The 26,670-nt window shown below is 53.7% G+C and overlaps 1 protein-coding gene across 1 annotated transcript in view; it reads right to left on the bottom strand.

The window, feature by feature from the left end:
- Clec16a (C-type lectin domain containing 16A) overlaps nucleotides 1–26,670 on the bottom strand; it is a 143,365-nt gene that overhangs the window by 98,068 nt on the left and 18,627 nt on the right. Inside the window, exons 4-9 of the mRNA XM_077802656.1 lie at nucleotides 25,926–26,074; nucleotides 22,900–23,005; nucleotides 21,175–21,298; nucleotides 18,099–18,273; nucleotides 16,814–16,867; nucleotides 13,358–13,471 (exon numbers count right to left, since the gene is read on the bottom strand). Coding sequence (XP_077658782.1) covers nucleotides 13,358–13,471; nucleotides 16,814–16,867; nucleotides 18,099–18,273; nucleotides 21,175–21,298; nucleotides 22,900–23,005; nucleotides 25,926–26,074 — 722 coding nt within the window. The remainder of the gene's footprint in view (nucleotides 1–13,357; nucleotides 13,472–16,813; nucleotides 16,868–18,098; nucleotides 18,274–21,174; nucleotides 21,299–22,899; nucleotides 23,006–25,925; nucleotides 26,075–26,670) is intronic.

Raw genomic sequence — 26,670 nt, 5'->3', positions numbered from 1 at the left:
TCTTCTGTCCAGGAAACCCAGATAGCATATTACAGATGCCAACATCCAAGAGACCAGAGATGACAGCATTCAGAGCGTGCACTCCTTGGCAGACAGCACCCATCAGAGCCCTCTGAGGACGCTGTGGGATCGAATGCAGCCCTGGGTGCCCCTCACCCTCTCCTGACCCACCGGTGAGGCCCCAGGACTAAGACTAGATTCCTCCCATCACCACCTACTCCCCGAGAACTTTAGAGCATGCCATGCAATGGTCAGAGCTTGTAGACACAGAAAACCAAGGCCAAGTGCACAGCAACCCCCTGCCCCCAGTAAGAGGAACAGAAATTCACACGGATGGATGAAGAAGCCCTTCCCGAGCCCTGAGCAGACAGGACTGTACAGAACAACTGGAGGAACAGAGGGAAGTGAAGCAGGGCTTGGGGCCATCAGAGTGGCCCGAACCCCAGACCAGCTGCCCAGTCACCATCTTTGTCTGAAATATGTAGCAAATCATTCTGACCTTCTAGAACTAAATGAAAATGTGGACATAAAGTCTTCAGGGTGGGGGATGTGGCTCAGTGGTAGAGCATTTGCCTTGCATATATGAGGCCCTGTTTTCAATCCCCAGCACTGAAAAAAAAAAAAAAAAGGAGAATCCCCCAGAGAGTGGTGAAACAGTAATAATCCCAAGTGACAGTTACCACCTTCTTTTCTCTGCCTTTATCAAGAAGAAAAAAATTGACTGTAAAAATGAATTTCAGAACTTTCCAAAAGGATTTGTTTTTCTTGACGATCAGGTGTTTGGGCAGAGGGGAAGATAGGCTTTCTGGGGAAATTTCAGATCTTTAAAAATGAAACCACCCTGTAAACAGCTGGAAATAATCTAAAGGTCCATCGACTGGGGCGTGGTAAGGAAATTATGGTCCATCCATCCACAGATAAGAGATCCATGTGGATGTTAAGAAGTCGGAGGGTTTCTGCTCCTGGGTGGACTGATGCGGAAACGGTGCCAGGGTGAACAGGCAAGAAGAGGCATGCGGTGAGGTCCCTTCAGGAGAGCTTTTCAAAGACTACACACAGTGAGGTACGCACAGCTGTTCCTAGAAAGAGGCGTGAGAATGTGACATTTCACCTCTGGGGAGAGAGAAGGCAGGCACTGGGTGCACACACCACACAAGCACTCTGTGTATTTTCATTTGGTGTGAAATTTCTGATCATGTACACACAGTCTCTTTTCTTTTTTAATTTGACAGTGGTTAGCTGGACATTGGGCTTTGTGCTATTTTTGTTCTGTATTTAAGAAGCTGGCATTTCCCCCTTAATAAACATACAGTCATTGTAGAGAAGCCAGTGCCACTTGGCTGGGAATGGAGGCAGAGACCTGTGACCCTTCCTGCTCACAGGAAACACAGGGGCCCTGAGCTCAGTGGGCAGCTTCTGGAGTTGGGGCCAGCTAAAAGTCACATATGGAATTTCGATGGTGGCCCAAGGGCCTAACTGCTCCCTGCCGGGCCTGCACCTGCCTACTGGTTGCGGCTGCCCTCCCCAGCCTCACACTCCTGCAGCCCAGGCTTTGTTTGGTCCTGGCTTTTTAAAGACAAACGCTCTGGGAAAGGTAACTCCTCAGGCAGTGCCCAAGGCCTCTCAAGGAATGCGGGATGGATGGGGATCAGGGAGCATGCTCCACAGCGGCAGGGTCAAGGGTCAGGAGGGAGAAGCAAGGCCTGGGAGCCAGGGTGGAGGAGGTGAAGCAAAAAACGCCACCGGTGAGAGAGAAGTCCCACGAATGCTCCCGACGAGGCCTGGCCTGTGTGCGCGGCTGAGAGAGACTGGAACAGGCTGCACGTGAAACAGCAAGTTAGCGTCCGTCGCACAGTCAGCAATGCCCTTTACGGAAAAAAACCCCGTGGGGTCAGGAAGGAGCTCAGTGGCAGAGCGCCTGCCTTGCACGTGGAGGCCCTGGCTCCATCCCCAGCCCTGCCGAAAAAGAGAAACTACGTTCCATGGTTGGTGAAACACGGACACCGATGTGCGTCGCGTGCTCCATGGTTGGTAGATCTTTGCATGAAAATGCAGAGAAAGGTCTGGAAGGACACACAGACAGAAGACAGCAGCTCTCTCTGAGGAAGACACGGAGGTGGGGGACTTTCACTTTCCACCCTACCTGCTTCAATGTCACGCAGTTGTTCTGCCCTGAGAAAGGACTACCAGTGCCACTGAAAAGAAAACACACCTTTAAAAACCGTGTCCAATGCCACTGAACTCTGCACTTAAAAATGGTTAGAATGGCAAATTCAATGTCATATTTATCAACACAATTCTTAAAAACCCAAAAGTTTTAAAAAGCACCTTTAGAAGTCAGAACAGTAATTACCGTGGTGAGGAGGGGCGTTAGGGACTGAGGAGGAGCTGTATGGGGTGCAAATTACACACCAGTGTAATCATGTGTACAAGATCATCAAGCCGTACACTACATTTTACACACAGGTATGACCAAATGAATGACAAAGCATCAAGCAGTGCACTCAGCTTACTAGACTTTTATGCGGTTTACTATGTGTATGTTAGCCCTCAATTAAAAAAAAAAAAAAAAAAAAAAAGGCTCAGCTAGAGGACTGTGACTAGATTGGAACAATGCCCTAACACAAGCTGGGAGCGAGCTGAACCTCGGGAGGAGCCTGGTCTGCTGGGCACCAGAGGCTCACCCATCTGTCACTGAGCACTGGCTGAGCACAGGGGCTGGGGAAGCGCAGGAAGCCACCCCACCTCCTGCAGGACTCAGGCGGCTGCAGGGCAGGTAAGCTCTGCCGTACACACTGCAGCACAGCCCTGCAGCTGCCGGGAGGGAGGCTCGCACAGGAACGGCAAGCTCTGCAAGGAGCCGGTGTGCGCTGCGGCTGGGCAGCGCAGGGTGTGCAGGAGCACCTTGCAGAGGGTCCACAACAGGTCTGAGTCTTGAATGTCAACAGGAGTTCACCAGCACCTCAGGAGGTAGAGAACAGGAGGGGCCAGCTTGGAACCTGTCTGTCAGGTGTGCCTGGAAGAGGCGCTCCCGCTCTATGTCTACTATGGCCTGGGCCACCTGGAGCTGGTGCTCTTGGTGACAGTGACGGTGTCCTTGGACACCGCAGATGCACAGCTGTGTGGACTTCCTGGGAGTCTGGTGGTGGTGCAGGACCAGCGAGGCAGCCTTGGCGGCAGCTGCTGAAATACACTGACTGCAGAGGGGTTCAAGAGATGCATGGCTCAGAAGAGGGTCCAGGTGACCCAGCCTCAGTGGCCCCTAGGCGCAACCCTTTGAACAGGTTTCTGAGTGCCTACTCAAGGGGTATGGTGGGGTCAGAGGAAGCAGGGACGGGAGGCACAGGCAGGCTGCCCTGGGATGAAGCTTGGCTGGGGTCAGGAGGAGGCAGTGGGCAGGGAAGGGAGGGAGGCTGCATGGTCCGGGGACCCCGCGTGGACATGTCGGGGTGTTCCCACAATCAGGCTCTCCAGGGCCTGGTCCACCAGCATCTAAGGAACAACTTGGATCCTTCTGTTCAAAAGGCTCTGCTCTTCAATCACACCAAGCAGGAGACAGGCTTTCCCTTAAGAAAAGAGGTAGGCTATGCTGACAGAGCCAGGCCAACATCGGGCAGACCCAGCTCTGAGTCTCAGGCCCACTTTCTAGCCAAGGGACCTCGACCTGTGAGCCTCGGCTTCCTCATCTGTAAAACAGAGACAAGAGTGGCTCCATCACAGGTCAATATGAGCCAAAACGAGATCCTGCCTGCAAAAACGCCTGGCTTGGCACCGACAGACACATCCTGGACACTCTCATTTACCTGTGGATGCTAGAAGAGTGGAACAATGGTCACTGGAGCCTGGGAGGGAGGGGAGAGGGGAGAAAGAGAATCTACACCAAAACAGTCAGACAGGAGGAACCAGTTGTGGTGTTCTATACCACAGGATGGCAACTACAGCCTCCAACAATTTACATTTCAAAATACTAGAAGCATCCAAAGAGGACAACACAAAGAAAGAATGCTTGAAAAGACATAAGTGCTCATTACCCTGCCTTAATTAGTATGCATTGTATGGAAACGCAATACATGTATTTCGATACACGTATTGAAATATCATACTGTACCAGATAAATATTTCCTTAAATGACTGGCTTAATACCTGGGACAGGCACTTGAGAAATATTTACTGACCTTAGCCCCCTGGCAAAGAGATCATGGGATGGACACAATGGCAGCGGACTGGCTACCTTTTAAAAAACCAACCACATTCTTTGTTTTAAAGTTCACTCTCCAGCTTGTAGCAACTTCCTGTCCTCTGGCCTTCTAGTTTGCTGGTGAACTACACTTGGCCTCTCTGTGGTACTTCTGAGCTCCTGGATGACCTTTCCAATCCCCAGCCTCAGGGGCTAGGACTGGCAGGGTAAACAGCACCAGGTCCGGGTAGGATTCGCCAGCTCAGGGCCCATCCACTCAGATGGGTGCTAGGTTGAGTCCTGGCTACTCTCCATCACCTGCCCCTCCATCTCCACACCATCACACCAGCCCCTCCCTTGAGAGATGCCAAGAAGCCACAGACTCTCTCTGGATAATAACCACCACGCTGGATGCTCGGCGAGCACTTAACAGTGCCTGGTAATGCTCGGAACACTTTCACACCTTGTTTCACTTTATGCTCAAACACTGAATTCCTGCAGGAAGGGAGCTATTCAGGGCAAGGAACTTGTCCCCCGTCACTCCCACTGGTGACAAGTAGAGCCAGGATGGGATCTAGGAAGCCTGGCTCCAGTGCTCACGCACTTAGGAATCCTGCTGAGCTGCTCAAACCTCCACTTCCTTCCACAGCACCTGCAATGTCATCCATTGTCAAGCCAGCCTCCCAGAGGACTGTCAGAAGACTAAGCCAGGTCCATCTCATGTGAACTGGAGAGCAGGCAGCGCTGCAGAACAAGATTCTGCGGGTGTCACGCGTGCTAGGCAAGTGTTCTGCCTCTCACCTGTACTCTCAGCCCTCCTTTCACGTTTTTATTCCATATACCCAGGGCCTAAGCATCAGAGGGGTCATGGTGACCCAGGGTTATACCCCTCCTAACCAATGGCACTCAGTGCATGGCTTTGCAAGGGGCTGTTGAAGGAGTCCAAACCAATATTTATGGCGGGGGAGGCTATTCTCATTCTGGAACGAGGGAATCAGCAAGCAAATATCAGATGGAACAAATGCTGGGGATATGTGAGCGTACGTGTTGCACACCAAAGCGAGAGTGACACAGGGCTGCTGAAGCCAAGCCCACACCCGCGTCCAGAGTGCCCAGCTGCAGCGCCACTGGGCAGGTGAGCTGATAACGCTGCCCTATTTAATGGGGAAACAAAACCCCTCGAGTGGGAACGTGAGAAGGCACAGGCTACGTCCACCAATAGGAAGAAGGAGGCATGAGGCATGCTTCTCCACAGGCGGGCCCATTATCAGGGGCACCGCATCTGCAGGGACACAGACCCGGGAAATGCCACTTATCTGGAATCAGAACAGACTCTCAGAACTCAGACTCCACGGCCCACGCTCGGCACTTGGACCAAGTTCTGCAAACTTCTTCTTGGGAAGTTGTCTCTGACGTGTCGGGGGCTGCAGGGGCTCGCCTCGTCCCCGTGCCTTCACCCCAGCTGGTCTTCTCCATGCCCCTCGAGCCTAGCACTGCCTCTGGCACGGCATCAAGAGCCAGCCAACACCTGTGGGAGGAACTGTCTCAAGACCCCACGGGCACCCAGCAAGCTCTTCAGTCACACCAAGGAGCAACTCGCTCTCGTTCAAGGAGGACACGCCGAGAACTCGCGTGGTATTTCTCTCTACTTTACTATACTTTAGTCTCTTGTCACAATGGCCCAGCTTTATGCCTGAAAACAGATCAGAGAGCTACACCCTAACGTCTCGTGCTTAAGTGGACACGACATCACTGTAGATAGGGACAAAGGCACAAACAGAAACCAATGGGATTGGGGCTAGATACCTGCAGCCCCATGAACGATGACTCAACCCTGGGAGCCTGGGCTTCCTCGCTCCCTACAGTAGGGATGAGGAGTGTGAAAGAAGACGGAGGCAAACAAGTGCTTCCGCCTTCGGCACAATGAAAATCCCCCGCCCCCGACTCAGTCACTTTCTGAAGGGCCTCTCTTCTGGCCCTGCACACGCTCGACTCACTCCCACCAGGGACTCTCACACTCAAATCAAGGCAGGGCTGGCCCCTGTCCTTCAGCTCTCAGGCACAAGGCCACCCCTTAGGGAGGACTCCCAGACCCAGGCCACAGCTCGGTGGGCGGGCTCAGGCCCATCTGCCCCCTCTTCCAGAGGGCCCGAGCACAGCTGGGTGCGATTCCTCGGGAACCCTGTGGCCTGCACAGTGCCAGCCTGCAATGCCCGAGTGCCCAAGAACGGCCAGGGCAGGGAGTGGGGGGAGCCGGCCGGCCTGTGCGGCAGACAGTGCTGCTGCGGCTCTCGCAGCGAAGGACGCAGCCCAAAATAAAGCGTCACCCAGAGAAGAAGGATTGGAGTGAGAAGAGCCTTTCCATGTTCTCTCTGCACAGGAGGCTGTAGCCGTCCTGAGCTCGCTTAGGCTGCCAGCCAGCGGTCAGCAGCGACTCATCTTCGACCAGCAGGGACCTGCCACTCACCTGGTCTCAGGACACTCCAGGGCCACCCTGCTGCTCTCAGGATAAAAGCTGCACTGCTCTTGGGCATGAAAGAGCAACTCCCAGCACTACCACCTGCTTTCGTGAAATGTGCTGGGGTACTCAAAAGGGGCGGGTGGCTCCGAGAAGTGAGCAGAGCAGCCCCCTCTCAACCATGGGCAGCCTGGCAGGCCTCCCATCCCGTGCCCCAGAGCAAAACCAGGTGTCCTAGTTTGAGGACTTTGGCACTGTCTAGGACTGGGTTTCTGCGGCTCAGAGATGTGTGCGCCACTCCTCCACTGACACTTGTCATCTTAAGATAATGAATGTTCACTGCAGGAACCACGCCAATCACTGGGGACACGAGACACAGTGTCCATCTCTCTCCACATCGACTCCTGAATCCTCCAAAGGCCTGCAAGGCTCCCGTGACTTCACGGGCCTCACCCTTTAACTGGCACCCCTTGACACGACGCTGCTCCAACACACGAGGCACCTCTCAGGGCTTTGCACGGGCTGCTCCTTTTTTTTATCAAAATGCTCTTCTTCCAGATACCTCCATGGATCCCTCCCTTCAAGTCTACGCTCACATGCCACCTTCCCAACTCTGAAGGGCCAACCGGGGTCACCTGTTGAGAACGGTACCACCCAAGCCTCCTGGCACTGCCCATGTCCCTTCTTGGCCTCACCACTGCTCTCTTAGCGCTCCTCACCAGCCCTGTGATGATGCCTCCGACCAGTTTTACCTTCCTCTGTCCCTTCCATGAGGCCAGGGTCTTTGTTTTGTTCCTGGTGTACCTCCAGGGCCTACAACAGCACACGGCAGACACCCAAGTCCCGGCTTCAGAGATGACCACTGCTGACCCACGTTTCGAGTGATGCAAAGACTAGTTAAAGACCACGGATGTCCTAAGAGGCCAACCTGGTAACAGAAACTAGCGAAGCCCCACCCAGCATGTGAACACAAGAGGTGGTGGGTGCCTCATTTGTCCGTCCCCACCCTTGATTTCCTGGTTTGAGCCAAAAGCTAGACAAAGTCTCAGGGCTCAGAGCAATCTGGGCAGATTCCATTCAGCAGACGCTGTGTGTCCACTTCACGCCTCAGAGCCACCTCCCAGGCAGAGGGTCACGTCCAGCTCTAGTCTGGGACCCAGAGCCTCTCACCCCCCTTGGCCCTCCCTGCCCACTGGCCCACTCTGCTTTTCCCCGCTGAGCCTCCGGGATGTGGAGATGCTGACCCTCCTGTCGGTGGCCTTCAGTCCCAGTTACCTGCAGCCCTGGCTAGGCCGCTTCCTCCCAGAGCCCCCCCACTGTGGGCTCCTCTCAGCACTCTAGCCCACCTTCTGCTCCGGAAGAGACACCGTTGCCAGACGCCGCCGCCCTCTGAGATCACGCTGTCGCGTCCCCTCACAGGTGAAGCAGAGCGGCCATACTCAGTAGGCATCTGGGATAACGGTGCCCTGGAGCTGCAGCTCCACTGAGGGACCGGGGCTAGCCCAGGACGGCCATGCAAAACGGCAGAACACACAGGAGAGCTCGTTCTCCCGGGCCACGTCTGTGACTGGGTCGCTGGGTCCTGGATTTACAGAGTCCACTTCCCCCTTCAGCATTCACGACCTCTCCCAGAGGCCTCCTGGCTCTTTCAGAGAAGAATGGTGCGTCTCAGCTCAGCACTGATCCTTAGAGGGTTAAGAGTACAGTGAGGGCCACTGAAACGAGGGCCCTCAATCCCAGCTGGACTGCGGCTTGGTGCACTCCATGCCTGGGAGACCCAGCTGTCACTGGACATGAACCCAGGTTGGAAAGAGCCCTGGGGCAGTGACCAGGGACCCTAGCCAATTAATAATGCTCTGAATCAAAGAAGTCAGACCACTCCTTTTTAGTCCCTGGTTCCACACGCCACTCCCGGGTGAAGCACCCGTCACCAGGCGCTGTCACACAGAGAACTGTTTAACATCTGAGGGGAACTCTCACTCTCGGAGCCCAGGCCAACTGAGGTGACACCCAGAGAGAGACAGCTGATGTCCTCCTTCGGGGACGGGCAAGACCATTCCGCCCGGAACCCTCAGCGCTCACGCACAGTCCACAGCGTGGGGCACGTGCGAGCAGTGAGCATCGGCACTCTCCCAAGGTGAAAGCTGGGCTACGTCACGGGCAGAGAAGTCCCTGGGGTCTTGGTCACCGCCACTCAACACTGAATACCAGGGGTCTTCGTCACCATGGTCACCGGGGACAGTTCTCCCTCCTGCCCACGAGGTGCCTCGTGAGGGGTACGCTGCGTGGGCACCCGCGTTCATCAGACCAGACCAGCCCGCCAGTCCTGAGGCGAGCCCAAGTGGAGGGCAGCAGGGTCACTGCACAGCCTCAGACACCATGACGACTGTCACAAGGACACCCCTACTTGAACGGACTCAGCCAGCCCCGGAACAGCACCACGCACAGCGTGTCGGCCTCGCCCACGGAAGCCACGTCTGTCCTCACTGCAGAGGTGGCAGCAGGAGGAGACCAAGGCCCAGAGGCGTCACCAGGGCGACAAGCACGCAGGATCCAGCGCACCAGCAGTCTGGCTCCAGAGGGCTTGCTGCCTCTTATGGGGGCATGTGGTACGGCACCAGAAGTAACCCTCTCAGACATCCGTCCCCGAAACCTGGCCTTGGAGAAGACGGCACACAAGGGACAGGCTCAGAGTGACTTCTGCTCTGAGAGGCATCACCAAGAGGTCATGAGACCCCTGTGACTCTGCCACCACTCCACGCCCTGCATCATTCATTCCCGTCCACAAGGAGCACCTCCTGCGCACTCTCGCAAGCCCACAGGGGCCCCGGCCAACGGCATCGCAAGACAGTGGGTGGGAAGCCAGGGCGGTGGGGGTGGTACCCTGGCTGTGTCCCACCGTATCCCCAATCTGTCAGCACCAGGACACAGCAGGCATGAGCCAAAGGAATGCAACAACCCAGGAAGCTGGTCTGCAGGAACCCGGGATAGGAAAAAATCCTTTTTAAAAAAACACCTACAGAGGGCTGGGGATATAACCCAGTTGGTACACAGCTTGCCTTGCATGCCGAAGGCCACGGGTTCAATCCCCAGCACCACACACACACACACACACACACACACACACAAAAGTGCAAAAACAAAACAAAACACACTTAGAGGTAACGAGGTATGTGCCAAATTTTAATTTATATTCTTTTTGCAACAAGATTGAGATGTCAGCTTCAGAATTCGTGTTCGCTCTCTGCTCAGCCAGGCATCCCCTAGCAGGAACCACATGATTTTAATAAACAGATGAATTTCAATCAGACATCTATCTAACCATGCTGATGTGTTTTGAATTTAACCCTAAATTACAGTCCTTCTGAATAACTCTGCTCTCCCCTGCTTCTCTCTCTCTCCAATTTTGGTTTGGTTCTGTGAGAGGTCTGCTGGTAAAAATGAAGCAATACCAGTAACTTATCTGCCAATTACGGGAAGGAGAAAGTAGGTTAAAAAAGACCAAGAAACTTAAAACAAGTTTGATCAAACCACATCCGAGTCAGGCAGGAAACGATAGGAGACTCTTCTCGAGAGCTCACAGGGAAGGAGGCGAGTGGCACAGGACCTCTGTCAAGCAAGTCAACGGGGGATTCGCCTTCCGCAGGCTCTTCCCGAATTTCAGCTGCAGTCATCAAAATACAACCAGCTTCGACTCACCCCTGGGGAAAGGCAGTAACCGGAAGGGGAAAGCCTGCACTTTCACTTTGGCTGGCAATTCCTTCCACACCCGAAAGTCTCATTTTCAGTTCAGACATCCACCCCAACCAGCACTTGTGTCCCAAAAGTGATCTGTATCTGTCACACCAGAGGTGGGATGTCCACTCCAAGAAGAGGCCAACAGAAGGGCAGATCTCCCACACTCCCTCTGACGGGAGGACGCACCTGAGCAGGTGTCCCAGGCTGAGCAGTCACCAGAAACCCGCATGTCCTCTGCCTCCACTGCAAACCCAGAATGTCACATCGCCATCCTGCTTGGGCTACCTACTCGAGTTCCCCGAGACGTCAGCCCTGGAGGAGGCTGAGGAGCCTGCAAATCCACAATCATCTTAGTAAAAACTCCACTGGAAACCCTGCATGGCCACTGACAGGGGTAAGGAGAAGAGGTGTCACCCATGATGCAGTACCAGCCTTAAGGGGAAAAATCAACAAGGGGTTTCTGCCACAGGTGACACACTAAGTGAAACAGGCCAGACACAGGAGGACACACTCTGACTCCAATTACACGAGGCACCTGACACTGCCAAATCACAGAAGCCGAGAGCAGAACGAGGCGTGGGGGAGGACCGGGGGAGGGAGCGGGCAGCAGGCATGATTCAGTGGGACCAAGTCTCTGCAGCACGGCAAAGCACACCGCACCCCGAGGTGAACGGTCCCGGAGCCTGGGACAACACTGGCCTGCAGCAACCACACATTCTGCACCCAGAACGTTCTTGAGGGACCTCATGTTCAGTGTTCCTGCCATGACTTAACACCATCTATGACCTGCAGACGCCAGAGGTCTGTGAGCGCGACACCAAGTCGGAGCCACACTGCAATGTCTGTGAGGAACCCTGGGCAGCTTCGGGGCCTGGAAATCACATGCCACAACAAAGTTCAGAGGGACCAGATGCGGCTTGAATTGTTACAACATAAATGAAGTGTCAATTAGCAGCAGGCTGGGTGGGGACAAGGCAAACTCAATGGCAAACACGTGTCTCATCAGACGGGTCGGGGGGCAGCTCCGTGAAGCTTCCTGCAAAAAACACATGCGTAATGGAGACCAGATCTTCCAAATGCTCAAGAGGCTCCAGAAATCTGTACTCCAATGAGAAACTTCATAAATTTTAATATCAGCAATTCAAAACTTTTTCTTTTAAATGCTGTAAAGACCAAACCAGGTTTGGGAATGTGCGAGGGCCACGCTGCAACCTGCTGGGCACTGGACAGATCTGGAACACGTCTTCACCCTCACCAACAGCTCCGGGGCTAGCTCTCCCTGTCGTCTAAGTGGAGTGAAACTACTTGCCCAGGTCACCTGGCTGGCGGGTGCTGGCGGGTACTGCTCGCTCTGACTGGATGACCCAGCGATTCTGCCAACTCAGCCTCCTGTTGCTTGCCCGGGTTTAGGAAGCTGGTTTAGGAAGTTGCAGGGAAGGGCCTCCAGCTCCCTGACCTCGATGGGATGTCGGAGACAGACCTCTACAGGAGTCTTTTCTGCTCAGCACTTGCCATGCAACCCTCTTCCCCTCAGAGCACTTACAGACTTGAGAGGGTACATTTATTTACATGTTTGACCCACATCTGTCTCTCCTACTGGATTGTAAAGCTCCAATGTGACAGAAACCATTTATGCTTTGGTATATCCTCCAGAAACAGCATGACAGCCCAAAGAAAGGACTTAATAAGCATTTGTTGAATGAGTCAAGCCAGAATGGGACAGGCCACAGAAAGGCCCCAATTTGGCTATACCACTACCGCCGCCGCCAAGGAAGGAAAGTTCCCGGGAACATTTTCAGAGGCCCTAATGCTCCCTGAACAGTAAAGTGGCCTGGCCAGACCACTGCACAGCAGGAAACCCAGAAGGGCAGGGGCCTCCTGCAACTGCACTCCCTGCAGCGAAGACTTTTCCTGTGCAGGATCACGTTCCGCCCGTTCGTCCAGGTATGACAACACAGGTACTGACCTGGGCCGGCCCAGCCCTTTAACCTACATCTCTTGCCTGAGCACCTGGCTGCAGACAGAGTTCTCAGGAAACGGGCTTTTTATGAAACAATCTGTGCTCCTCCCAGCACTTGCACTGAGCCCATGCTGCAGCGACGTGACAACAGACACGAAGCCTGCCACGAGCCGAGGGGTGAAAGCACTGATGAGAAGAAATCAGGGGAAAGGGCCTTCCAGGTGTGGGTCTGGTGAGGGCAGAGGCACGGAGGTGGAGCACAGGGCAGGTGGGAAGAGCCAGCTGGACCAGTACTAAGGCAGCTGGACCTTAGGCCATTCAAGCAGACGGAAAGAGGGATGACAGAAAAAGAAACACCAGGGGCAAGTGGAAGACTCAGAAGTCATCACAACCCCGACCACCGGGTACACTGGCTTTGGCAGCACACAGAGTACAACTCCAAGGCTCCTGCAGACCACAAACATGCTCTTCTTAGTCTACAGACTGTTGATAACTTAAAACTTGAGAGACTTTACATAAAAAGGCAGATTTTCAGCTTGTCCGGAAACATGAGATGTGTCCCCATTCCTGACGAACAACTGCAGCAGGGGTGGAGAGCAGCCGCACAGAGAGGTGAAATGCTCAGCCTGCACGCGCCCAGCACTCGCCAAGCCCTCACGCAGCGCCGTTGTTATTCCTTGACACTCACTGCCTCACCTCTGTGGGTCTTTGTGCCTCGGACAGGGCATTCTCTCATCTCATCCTGCCCCAATAACAGTGCCTCACAGATACACAATCTGAGGCCCAGAGTGTACGATCCCTGTTCAATAACACATGATCAATCAATCCACCATAAATACCCGAGCCAGAATTTCCTGGGTAAGCATTTCAAGACTGATTAGGTTCTTGAATCACAGATCAGCTTATGCATCATCACTGCTGTGTAAGCAAAATGTTGGTTTCTGATTTTAGAGAAACGTGGATTAACAAAACATGCAATGGCTTTTATCAAGGTCAAAAGACAGTCCCAAAGCCAGCAACTCACAGAATTCCTCGGAACGTCCTGCTCAGTCTTGGCATACACCTCAGACAGCTCGCCATTCAGAATGACCTCAGCTAAGGAGTTCACCAGCGGTGCGTGATGTATGATCAGGAAGACCTGGTAGGAAGGGTGAGAAGGGACTTGCATTAGGAGTGCAGTCTTCCAACCCCTCCCTCCCTGACCAGGAACAACAGGCTGGGCTACGTGAGTCCAAAGGTGCCCTCTTCCCAGGTACCCTCCGCTGGGTTGGCCTGCCTTCAGACTGCTGCCTACCTGGCCAGCTGCTCTTCCTCTGAAGGAAGACATTGAAGCAAGACCATCCCTCAGAGCTGGCTGAAGCCAAATCCAGCCAAGCGGAGCAATGTGGGGAGGAACAGCCAAACCAGTGTGTTCCTTCTGCTCCACAGGCAAGCTGGGGTCAAATTCAATTATACTAAGACTAGAAGGCTCCGTCCCAACACTTTAGTGAGGGCCAGTGAGTTTTGTTTCAACAAGGACTTGGCAAAGAGATGGAGATTCCACCACTGGAATGTGCTCCAAGCCCTGTGGTGGTTTTAGCATGCTGGCTGCTACAGCAGGGTCTACAGGTGTGGGGCTAGGAAAGAGAAGCCACAGGAACCAGAGGCAATCCGGACCTGCCAGGACGCAAAGCAGAAGCTCCGAGCCCAGACGGTCCTGCTCTCCACCCTGCTCCCCAGTGGTCAGGGAACAGCTTTAGGAATCAGGGTATTCAGACTACCTTGCAAAGCTGGACGAGGCATGCCTGCGATCTTGCTTAAAAATGCAAAGGCAGCAACAAGGTGGAGCACAGTGTGGGGAATCTACTGTGTGTGCATGAGGAGAGTGTGTATGCACATTTGTATCTGCTCATTTATGCATGCATAGGACAGGGCTTCTCAATCTTGGCACTCTGGACACTACGGGTCTTCTTTGTTGTGGGGCATCCTGTGCATGGTAGGGTGTTCAGTAGCAGTCTAACCTCCACTCTCTAGATGCCAATAGCACACCCTCCCCTCAGTCCCAACAACAACAAAAATCTCCAGACCTTTCCAGATACCCCTGCGGGGGGGGGGGGGGGGGATCATCCCTGGGTAAGAACTCCTGGCAGAGACTCTCTGGAAGGAAATAATGAAACCCTGTACTGTAGTTGTCTCTGGGGATAGGAACCAGGAGTGTGAACTTAGAAAAAAGAGAAAACTTGCCTTTCACCTTTTTAATCTTAAGAACATATAATCTAACCTTGACTGACTGCCCCTGAGGAGTAAAACTGGGTACCCACAGGACACGAGTAGGAGGGAGACTTTCCTCACGTCATCTTTTATATCATTTCAATAGGGAGAATATATCATTCAAATAAATAAATTAAAAGGTACAGGCAGAAGAGCTAAATATCAGTCTTTTAAAGTACCAGGGAGATCTTCATTATTATACAGACTGCAGTATGACCAAATGATCGAGGCCACATCCAGGGCCGTGGCAGGCACTCAGAAGGTTAGTAATACTGACAATTGTCCTCACCTTCGTTACAGCCAGATCACAGCCACATTTTACTTGACCACAAAACAAAACCCATCACCCAGTTCTGTTGACTCTACAATTATCTATCACGCTCCTTGTATGAACAGGACCTTATTCCTTCTTTTACTCAGTCCTAAGCATTCAATGAGCACCTTCCCAGGACCCCTGCCTCAGGGAGCACGTGGGGCTCATTTTCCCAGCTTTGAGCTGGGCTGCGGAGTCACTGCAGGGTCCCAGGAAGTGTGCACAGGCCAGACTGAAAAAGCCAGGCGGGTTGTCCACACCGCGCTCTCACTCTTCACTGTGTGAGGCAGTTTCATCTCAGGGGGAAGACATCATCTGTCACCCTAAAGTCATACCATCCACGTGAATTTTGTAACTGTGCTTGTAAAACGATTTGTAAGAATGACTGATCTTGTGGTGATGTAGGTAAGTTTTCACACATTTAAGTCACATTATAACTAAGTTAAATGAAAATACAGGGGGAGGAATGACTTGAGATTTTTTGATCTTTAAAAAAGATCTTTTAAAGGGATCTAAATTTGAGGAACCCTGAATTATAAGCTATGCTTTCTGCAAGACATTGAAACAAATGATTTGGTACCTGCACTGCTGGTGCTTCACTAAGAAGACAGAGAAGGAGACTGTCCCCAGGGGAGGCCCAGCGTGGGTTGGCCTCAGGCCCCTCAGCTGAGGCCCTCCCACACACTGCTCAATGGCTCAAGGGTCCCCAGGCACCACCCACAGATCCGTAGTGGCTGAACAACTGGCTCGCTCGGGTCCTGCCAGACTCCCAGAATCTCAGCAAGACGTGCTGGCAGGTTTCTAATGAGGTGGCAGGAAAAAGAGAGGCTGGGTTGTCCTGAGCTCCATGGCACAGGAGGGCATTCAGCAGTCGGCCGAGCAGGGCTCTGGCTCTGAGCAAACAGAGCCTCAGAGCAAGACTCGGGACACAAACAGTGGTCAGGCCACATCCGGATCCCCCTCGGCCCGCCGCTGCGGGAGGCAGCGCCCGAGTCTTCCTTCTCTGGTCAGTGAGATCCAGCCTCCCCGAACTCCAAATGACAGGGATCCAGTTAGAAGAACAGACTCTCTTGGTAGCCAAGAAATATCTGTACCACTGAGGAAGTGGGAACAGAGCTCTGGTCAAACGTTGGGCTGCTGACGGTCTAATGGATGGCCTGCACGTCTGCGCTGCTAGTAATAAAAATATTTTTGAAGTTATGTAACTGGGTCACCATGGAGTTTTCCTTCTTGTAAACACTGCATAATTACGAGGAGGAAGCACAGTTGCTGAAGGAGGAAGGCAGACAGATGGGCTCAAGACCGAGTCCAGGAGCAGAGGCCGTTGTAGGACACCTTGCAGAAGGTAATGTGGGAACTAGAACCACAAGAAAACCCTTTAAAAACAGCCTCATGACAGGAAATTGTTAAGTAAAGGTGGCTACGGGATGCACACCATGGTCCAGCGGTTCCGGGCTTATTTCAAAATACTGTGGGGCTGGGATTGGGCTCAGTGGTAGAGCACTCGCCTCACACCGGCGGGACCTGGGTTCGATCCTCAGCACCACATAAAAATAAAGACATTGTGTTGTGTCCATCTACACCTAAAAAGTAAATATTAAAAAATATATATACACTGTGAATAAGAGCCACACAAGGCACGCTCCTCAGTTGCTGGGAAACCCGAGTCCCCGTGTGAAAACCAAGTGCCAGGTTTGATTGAGTTTTCCTTTCTCTTTAAATTCCCATCTCCTGCATGAAAAAGACACAGGTCACCTCCACCCAGCGTCTGGAGACAGAACACCCTCTCCATGTCTCCTGATTTTATCTCAAGATGGAGCACAGCAAGACGGCGATGCAGCCTGGGGACCTCCTAACAGGCGGCAGCAGTGCACAGACCCAGACCTGCCAGGGACACTGGAGAACGGGCAGACATACCTGTGACAGGAGATAGAGAGACACAGGCAGGCTGATTTTCGGTCGTTCTCCTCCCTAGTGAAAGTCAGGGGAAAGAGGGAGAAGGGGGTCAGGGTCACAAAAGGAGCCACAGAAGATACATGATGTGAAAAGCCATCAGTTAGAACCTGAGGTGCCTGGCCCCTGACTTCCTCCTGTCCCTCTCCTGGTGACAGGCACAGCCGGTCTGCACTCAGTGCCGTCTGCAAGACCAGCTTGTGACTTCGGAGATCCCTAACCCAGAGCAGCAGCTGACCCAGGGGAGCTTGTCCCTGAAGCTCCCAGGGCTACTCCTTTCCCGTGGTGAGGCCCCAGGCCCGCTCTCTCCCTGGGAAAGGGTCTTCAGAAGATGGAAGGGGGAGGTTTGGGGCCCCATCCCACACCAGCTCTGCAGGGGAGAGATCTTTAGAGTTTCCACTTTAAAACCAAAAAAAAAGTGGGCTGGGAAATTAATTGCCTTGTCAAGGTCCCAGGGTTAGGAAAGGGAAGAGGCAGGAACTTGACCTCGGCACTGAACCCTCCAATTCCCAGGGTCTGCTGCCGCCTCGGGAGCCGCCTCTGCTGGAGCTCATTAGGCCATGACTGTCTCCTACCGTATTAACTTATTTGTGGCAAGAACCCCCGTGCTCCATCTCCAAAGAGGAAATGACGTCCCCTGGAGACACCCCTGCAAAGGCTCCCCGCCAGACGACGAGCTGGCTCTCCTGCTGAGGCCTCTGCTTTCTCCCCCAACTCTGGAGAGACGGCCCAGGCCCCCATCCCTGGAGCAGCATTTCTGAGGAGTCCCAGAAGCAGCTGCTCAGGATCAGTTGGGAACAGGTTACACATGCAGATTCCTAGTCCCACCTCAGCCCCTCTGAGCCAGAACCCCTACAGGGGGAGGGCGCAGAGGATTTGCCACTGACCACCTCTATCCCCACAGAGGACTCGGAACTATGGATGGTCAGGGTGGGGAGGGGTGGGATCCCTCCCTGAGCTCTTCCACCCCTGCTTGTCCTGGATCCTCTGCAAATCCATCAGTTCTGGGAACTATCAGGAAAAGTTGCTGGGGTGAGAAGACCCAGGGAAGGAGGTACAGAAACCTAAGCCTGAATCCTAGGGGTCTCCTGTGACCTCTGACGTCGGTTATCGGACTTTTCCTCACTCAACGGACAGCTCTCTTTGGGAAAACCAGCAAGCTCTGGACAGCCTTTTCCTCAGGAGTGAACCTTGGCCTCTTGGGCAGCCCAGCGACAGCCTGCTGGGCCGTGGCCAGGCGCAGACCCACCTTGTCGGGGCTCTCCAGGGAGGACACATACAGGGGCAGGAAGAGCCTGTTGAGCAGGTGGTCGCTGAGCACGTCATTGAGGAACTCACAGTTGATGATCAGTATGTCATTGAGATAGTGCAGGTGGTCCAGGTGCTCGGCCACCAGGTCGCTCAGCTTGCCCCGATTCCTGTGCCTGCCGAGAGAAACCACCACCTCAGTCTGCAGGCCAAGCTGGGGCCGCAGGCCTGACATGAGCACCCTGGGCTTACACTGAGGCCCACTGATCTCAAGAGACACCCATCCTGACCCCACAGAGGACAGACACAAAGGGAAATGGACAAGTCCACTGCTTCCATTTTAGGGGACTCCGGAGGCCCTCCCCATGAGGGCCTTGGAACAAGTCGACCCACAACTGCAACCCCAAATAATCGGGACAAATGAAGCAAAACCCAGTTAGCGAAGCCCTTAGCAAGCCACTGCCCGGGAGTAGCCACTAGTCGATCGGCAAGATCCCAGCTCCCCAGATCAGCAGAGTTGATGGGGCCCTAAATCCTCACAATTAAAACGCTGCAGAGTCCTCTAAAGGGAAAAGCCGGTCCTTACTCAGCAGCACATCTGCCCCAGGGTCCTGACCATCTGTGGGACAGAGCAAGGACACAACAGGCATCCCCGGGCCTGGCCTGAAGGTCTGTGTGTCCCTGCAGTTGGCAACAGGTGGGCTGCCTGGGCCTCCTGGGTGGAGTCAGGCACACTCCAGAGACCACCCAAAGCACCCGGTGCACGTGCTCACCACCCGGCCCCACGGCCACGAGCAGCACAGCCAGAGCCAGGCGCTGCTGGCGACATTCAGAACCCAGGAGACCCAGAAAGAAGATAAAAGGCAAAAGGAAATGAAGGTCCCTGCAATGCCACCACCAACCATCCACCACCGACAGACACGTAGGGACTGTGGCTCCACAGTCGTCTGGCACATCCTCGCCTCTTCCTGTGACCAACCTGAGGGGCAGGGGCTGCACATGTGCCGGTCCAGCATGACACACTTTGAGAAAATGAGGACCAGAAGGATCAATTTTGCTTCTTTACATAATTTCTAGTGATTGTTTCCTTTTTGGTACCAGCGACTGAACTCAGGGGCACTCAACCACTAAGCCACATTCCCGGCCCTATTATTATTATTATTATTATTATTATTATTATTATTATTATTCTGCTTAGACACAGGGTCTCACTGAGTTGCTCAGCACCTTTCTAAGTTACTGAGGCTAGCTTTGAACTCGAAATCCTCCTACCTCAGCCTCTCAAGCCACTGGGATTATAGGCGTGCTCCCCATGCCCGCCCTAGTGATCGATTCTTATGAGATTTCAATAAGATCTTCAGTAAATATCTACAGCAAATGCACGTTGCAAAGCCTTGGAGCCTAACAAGCACCTGGGAACCTACCACGCCGAGACCACAGTGCTCACACGCCACGCCTTTTTCTTTAGTTGGCGATTTATTGCACCTCATTAAACAGTTAAAATACACTACTTATTGGTTAAAATTAAATGGTTAAAATATCAAAGTGACATAGACAGGTTTAAAACTCGCTGCTCAGCTGACGATGAGAAGCAGTGGCCCCTGGCCCCGCCTGTTCCCGCCTCCTGGCTCTGAGTGGCAGCTTTAGCCTCTGGCTGCTTCTGCAGACAGTCCCTCCCATACTGTCATAAACTCTTGACTGAGTCTTGTTAGACATGATCTGTCAGCTCCTGTGTGACAACACTGTGCCCGCCCCCTCCCTCAACAGCAGGTGTGGGTCACTGCTGCTGACTTGTAGATGTCACTGCGCAGCCAAAGAGGGAGGGCCCTAGTCACTTCCCTCCCTGGACCAGGGTGTCTCTCTGGCACCAAGTGCCTGGTGGTGCCTGTATCGGTGCCTGTTCAGACCCACAAAGGAGCATATGTTCTCAGATGCTTGGCAGATCTGCAGCCACCTGTGCTGGCTTCTTTCTCCATGTCCCATCTCATATTTTACCCACCCAGCTCCTCTCCCCAGAAGAGCTCCTTCCCGGGTCCCTCCTACATCAGGACCTCTAGTAGACCTGGGGAAAGCTGGCCTTCTGTGGCAATGTTTTGCAGTGCGGGTGATTTTGCCTTCAAGGGGACATTTGGTGACCTCTGGAGACATTTTTGCTGTCACAGCCGCAAAAGACGAGATGCTATTGGCTTCTGTGGGTAAGGCCACGGATGCTGCTAAACACCTTACCAGGCAAGGACGCCCCTCACAAAGGGAGAGGAATCTCACTGTGGGACTCCTAGTCACCCCTCTGGGGACAAGATCACCCTCTTCAATTACTTTATAAACATTTGTTGAGACGTAATTCATACATAATAAGACTCACCCACTTAAGAGTCTGTAATTGAATGGTTTTTAAACATTTTCCTTCCTCCCTCCTTTCTTTTGTGTGGGGGATGGAAGCCGGGCCTCCTGCTGGCTGGGCAGGTGCGCTCCCCCAGCTACGTCCCAGCCTCAGGGTCGTTAGTGTGTCCAGAGCTGTCGGGCCATCATCACGTCGACTGGAGAAAAGCCCTGCGCGTGCTCATTAGCAGTGGCTTCCCACTCCCCCCACACCCCCTCCTCCTGCACCGCGGCCGAGGAAGCCTCTCATCTCCTCCCTGCCTCTGGCTCTGCCGATTCTGGGCACTTTATATAGATGAAATCATAGGGCACACGGCCGGGTCGGCTTCCCCCACTTCTCACCATTTTCTGAGGTTCGAGTTTCACAGCGCCTCAGCACTGGGTTCACTTCACTGCCAAACACTGCCCCGCCTCTGGCAGACCCCACCTCGTCACTCACTCCTCAGCTGACGGGTCACCCTAATCTCCTAACCAGCACCACCGACAGGTGCGCTGGCACCCTCCTATACCGGCCTCTGGGAGGCGGGTGAGCCATTTCCAACTCTCCACTGTTTTAAACAGGCGGGGAGAGCCGTTTCCAATCCGCAAGCCCACGCTCTGCCCACACCCATAGGAAGAGCCGTTCTCCCGCCTTCTCCCGTCCATGCAGTGGCCCCCTCACACTCTGCCCACCCACCGAACACTCAGGGGCCACTTACTCCTCATCAGTCTGCACGCAGGTGTCGAGTTCGATCACGTGGCTCCCGATGAACCAGACCAGGTTGGAGAAGTAGGGGACGGCGGTCTTGTCCCTGATGTAGTGCAGCATGGCCTGGTTGTCCACTGAGGAAGTCACCAGAGAGTCAGAGTCAGACGACCAAAAGTGACTTGGGGGAGATAAAAACAACCAAAAGCCACCATGCAAAAGCCCTCTACTATCATCTGAAATCGTCTTTCCTGGAAATACGTGAAAATATTCATCTTATTCATAAAACTGTCCTCGTCGAGGCCGTTCTTACGCTAGGCTCAATACAGGTCCACACGGGCCAGCCAGCGTCCTGCGCTGGGGCGCCCACCATGAGCAGCGGCCTGTGCTGACCCCGAGAGAATGACGCCCTTCTCAAGCAAGGCTCCTCACTCCCACGTCAGGGTAAGTTAAGAAAGAGGGAAACCAGAGGTTAGCGACTTACATGACACTGGCATGAGGAACAGGCACCGTCATGGAAGGAAAGGCAGAAACAGACAGCAGTTAACAGGGTTAGAACTGGGAAGGTGAGGCAGCTCTTGGGGAGAGGAGGTGGGGCAGGAGCATCTAAACCAGAGAGAAGGGTTGGAAGACTGCCGGGAAAAACGGCAGCAGCAGGCGGCAAACCAACCACCGCAGGGGCCAGGGCCGCAAACTCAGAGGCTGCCAGGTTGGCCGTGGCCTGGGGGCAAACTGAGGAGTCCAGGCTTCAACCCAAAACAGGCAGCTGCTTCTCAGCACCAGCTGACCCCTGTCCTGCAGGACTGTGGGCCCAGATAGCCAAATCTACCTCTTCAAGTCAGAAACCCAGACTGTTCCATAAGATTTCCCATTTTTAGATACTGTCAATGCTTTTTAAAACCATCTAAGCCAATTAAAACATGTCTGGGGACTGGTCTCAGCCCTCAGGCCCTCAGTTTGTGATTCTGCATGGACTAGACTGGGCTCTCAAATGTAATGTAATCCCAGAAGTGGGCAGGCATGAGCCCCCGAGAAGCCCCCACCCCAATCCCAGGTCATCTCAAGTAATAACAGCCTGAGTCACAAAGGCCAGAGCCCTGAAATCCCAAAGAAAGCGGAGCCCAGCTCCATGGTGGGGCCTACAAGGGAAGGAACCTACATTAGGCAGGAAACGCCCAAGGCATTGCCTTGGTACAGACGGGGCCAGCCAGCTTTGGTGCGCTGGGCAGCTGGGGCAGCCTTGCCGGTGCGGGCAGGGCCCTGGAGGGCTGCTCCTGCAGGCAATGTGCAGGGAGGGTTGGGCTGGTCCAGGAAGAAGGGGGTCTGGCAGCACAGGGCTTTCCACAGTGGACAGAAAGACGATATTGCCCCCTGCTGTTCGTGCTGCTAAGTGCTTTTACACATGTTTTAAAGAGAGCCTGCCTTCCAGCTGTATGGAAATGTACCCAATAAGCTAAAACAGACTCTTAAACCTAACATTTGAGAGACAACTTTGCTTTATCTAGTTGTAACATGGCCACTCTGAATCCCAGAGATGCCTCCTTGGGACACTCTACTCTAGGTAGCAGGACCCAGCAAGACCCAAACATGCAGGGAAGACAGTGGTCCCAAGGCTGAGCTGAGGGTCCCGCCAGGGCAGCTCAATGGTTTCTCTGCAAGGGCTGGATGCACAGACCGGAGGGAGCAAGCTCTTGCTGCCCGTTAGAACCAGCCGAGGCAGAGCCCACAGGGAACTCACCTTTGTAGACATTCAGGGTGATGGTCCTCACAGCAATTCGAACCATGCTTTCGGGATGATTGAAAAACTTGATGGCTTCTGTGTACAGGGCAAAGTCATTGGTATGCTAGAACAAAACAAGTACAAAGAGTCACAGACCCAGGGTGAGACAGGCCTGCCCCACACGAGCTTTCTGAAACCCGTCAGAAAGTGTGATAAAGGGGGGAAGTTGCCACTGTGAACCTCAGGTCAGGAGTGCAGTCCCAGGGGAGTGTGGAACGGGGAAGGACAGGGAGGCGAGGACTTGGCAGAAACAGAACTCAGGTCCAGCACCATCCCGTCGCTTCTTAGCAGGACAAGACCCACCTCCTGCTCACCAGGATTCAGTGAGATCATTTCCCGTCAGGTAAGACTCAAGCCCAGCAACTGACACCCAGCAAGCACTCAAGACCAGGGCAGAGTCCCTCGGACGTACTCCAGCTTATTTAAAAGGTAAAGTTTTACTCAGTTCGGAATCTCTACTTTTCTCTGGAAGCTGAAGAACCCAGGTGTCTTCTGCTGTTAAAGAGGGAAAATGAGGGGCTAGGGAGGTACCCCACTGCGAGAGCCCTCCCGGCACTGCGTGAGGCCCTGGGTTCCATCCCCAGCACCACCAAATGGGGAAAAAAAGGACCAGATCAAACAGTGGAGAACCCCAGAAACCCACCGACTGCCCCAGACTAAGAAAAAGTGCAGTGGGCTCTGGACCAGGCACACAGTGGAGTGCTCCTCCGGTGGCCCACGTGCCCCCCACACAGAGCCCCTCTGGCTCTGAGGGCATGCAGAGCAGCACAGGAGAAGCCTGGGGTGGGCTGGGGGAGTGGGATCCTCCAAGACCAGCCCTGCAGGTGGGCTGTGGAGGGCTCAAGGCACCAGTGTTCTGGTGAGGACCAGAAGTCAAGCATGCAGCTCCCAAGTGACAACTACTCCACAGGCTCACGTTAAAGAGGAAATCAAGCCCACCTCAGAGAGAGGCTCCTGCCACTCCTGGGGCGACCAGAAGGGTGCTCTCTCAGAAGCACCACTCTGACCCCAGAATCCAAGTGTTTTGCCCTCCCGGCCCAGTGGGCAGAGGCCCAGCTACAACTGAGCAGGGGTAGAACCCAGCCCGCACTCTGTCTCAACCTCACAGGGGGCTTTTCTCGCACCAGGGAGAACATTTGGGAGAATGCTAACATTGTCCACCTGTTTGCTGGATGTGTTTACTGAGCACCTACTATGTGCTAGGTATTGGGCCCCATGATGTTAATCTTCAAACTGCCAATGTTCTGTGGTTGACAACTAGTATTTCTCCCCTTTGAGACCAGCTCTTCCCCACCACTGAACAACTAAAGTCAAGGTTCAGGCTACTGTTGCCACGCCAGATGGGACAGCTAGACAGAATTTGTCCAAATACAGAGAATACCACGTGGACTGCAGTGTGATTCCCACACAGGCTGGGAGCAGACACGGTCACCAATCGGACGCTGTACACAGGGTGTGGCTGGCAGCAGGCTTCGAGTTGGCCCCAGACAGCCTCACCCCTGGACCATGAGCTCGTGCCCCTTCGCTCACTGAGCCAGGCTGCCCTGCGTGACCAGGGAACAGGGCAGAATGGTACGTGGGACTTCCGCAGCAGGCCCGTGCAACACCCCCATTTGCCTTGGTTCTGGGGCAGCCTCTGAGGGAAGCGGCTGCTGAGACGAGGGCACTTGAGCTGGCTGTGAAGAGGGCCCCTACAAAGGGAGACCCAGCCTCCTCCAGGAGCTGGACCAAGCTGGCCACCCACGGGAGTAAGCTAGCTCGGGGACAGATCCTCCACCTGATCCAGGTTTCAGGTGACTGTAGCCTCCCGGCAAACTGTGCCAAAGTACTTCTGCCAGGCCAGCTCCAAACTCCAGACACACTGTGGGAGAATGTGATGCAATTCTGATCAATGAGACAGGAAGGAAAGTCCGGTGGGAGATTTCTGAGAAAGTTGTTTTCGGAAGTAAAAAAGGGACACAAGAAGGGAAGTGATTCATCAGAAATTTCAGTAGTAGCATGTAAATATGTGATGTTTGGAACTGCTGCAGCCATCCTGTGACCATGAGGAATAGAACCAGAGAACAGATGCCAACTGAACAGTCAGTAGAGAAGGAAGATGGAAAAGCCTGGGCCCTTGATGGAGTGGGAGAGTCAGGATGAAGCGGACCTCGCACAGCCGGTGTTTGTACCTTTTAGTATATGGGATAAGTTGACCTTATTGGTCAAGATCCTTTTTTTTCTTTAATATTCGTTCTTAAGTTTTAGGTGGACACCATGTCTTTATTTTACATTTATGTGGTGCTGAGGATCAAATCCAGTGCCTCGTGCATGCCAGGCGAGCACTCTACCACTGAGCCACAGCCCCAGCCCCTCAAGTTCCTTTTAATAGTGAAAGCAGCAGCAATTTATCTATTTCAGTTGTTGATTCTCCCAAGGCGCAGGGGCGTTAGCTTACAGAGAAGAGCACTGTCTATAGTACATCCTCAGCACTTTACAATATCCTCTCTGTCATGGCTCAGTGGACAGCACTTGCCTGGCATGTGTGAGGCACAGGGTTCAATTCTCAGCACCGCATATAAATAAACAAAGACCCACTGACAACTAGAAAATATTTTTTAAAAAACCATCTCATTTAATTCATCCCTGAAAAGCCAAGGCAGATATCTTCACACCGATTTCTCAGATGAGGAAATCGAGGCTCAAGGTGGGACTGGAACTTCCCTGAGGTCACAGAGCAAGGAAGTGGACAAAGCAGGCCTGCCTGACCGAGCGCTCGCTCGGGTCTCTCCTACAGGGTGTCACTATTGGACAACTCTGCCAAGTGCAATAGAGCTCTCAGCACAGACTGAATTTTACATTTAAAGTGAAAAAGTAATTTGTTGAATTAAAAACAACCTTTAAGGTGTGCCAAAGTTAAAGGGTGTTGCCGTGACAGTCACTGACGGTGACCCAAGCTGTGACGCGGTCAGCTCTAGACCCAGGTGCCCCTGGCAAGCACTCACCTCGTTGTAAAAGAAGTGGACAGTGTGGTTGTTGAGCTTGAGTGAGAGCGTTTTCAGGAACGATATGTAATATGCCATGATCTCCTCGTCAGAAAAGTCGAACTTGTGGACGATGATGGAATTCACATAGTTATTGGACAGCAGGTAATCTGGAGGGAGACAACAGTTATTGGACAGCAGGTAATCTGGAGGGGACGACAGGTGACCTCCAGCGGGAAGGGGCAGGCAGGGCGCCGGCACGTGCGGGGCCACGGCAGCCCCCGCGCTCAGTAGGCCCCGGGTTGCTGGGTCACCCACGATGACAGGCAGGCTGACTGTCAAATCGCCAAGACACCTTGGCAGCGCACACACTAGCAAGGGGGAAGGCGACGCCCGGAAGAGCCTGTCCCTCCTTCACACCAAGAAGAAAGGCCCCTCAGCGCCTGCTTTCCCTGCTGGCCAAGGCCACCCCAGCGCGGCAGGAAGGGCAGGCGGTGCGTGGGCTCTTTCACTAATACCCACGAGTGAGGGGAACAGCTCTGCCTTCTATAAAAAGCTGCCCTGTTTTGCCATCAAAAGTCACATCGTCATCCCTGAATGCCACACAGGACTGCCACATAGGGCCTTCCCTCCTCACAGCAGTGCCATTTCGCAAGGCCACAGCCTGCTGGACCCCCAGCGCCACGGCTCAGTGCTTCCCACTGTGACTCAGGGTCACAGCTGCTGCAGAGCCAGGCTCGGCCTCGGGTTTGCAGATGAGAAAGGA

Source organism: Urocitellus parryii, chromosome 9 (assembly GCF_045843805.1).
Source record: "Urocitellus parryii isolate mUroPar1 chromosome 9, mUroPar1.hap1, whole genome shotgun sequence".
In the NCBI taxonomy this organism is placed as follows: domain Eukaryota; kingdom Metazoa; phylum Chordata; class Mammalia; order Rodentia; family Sciuridae; genus Urocitellus; species Urocitellus parryii.
This window is presented reverse-complemented; position numbering and strand designations above follow the sequence as displayed.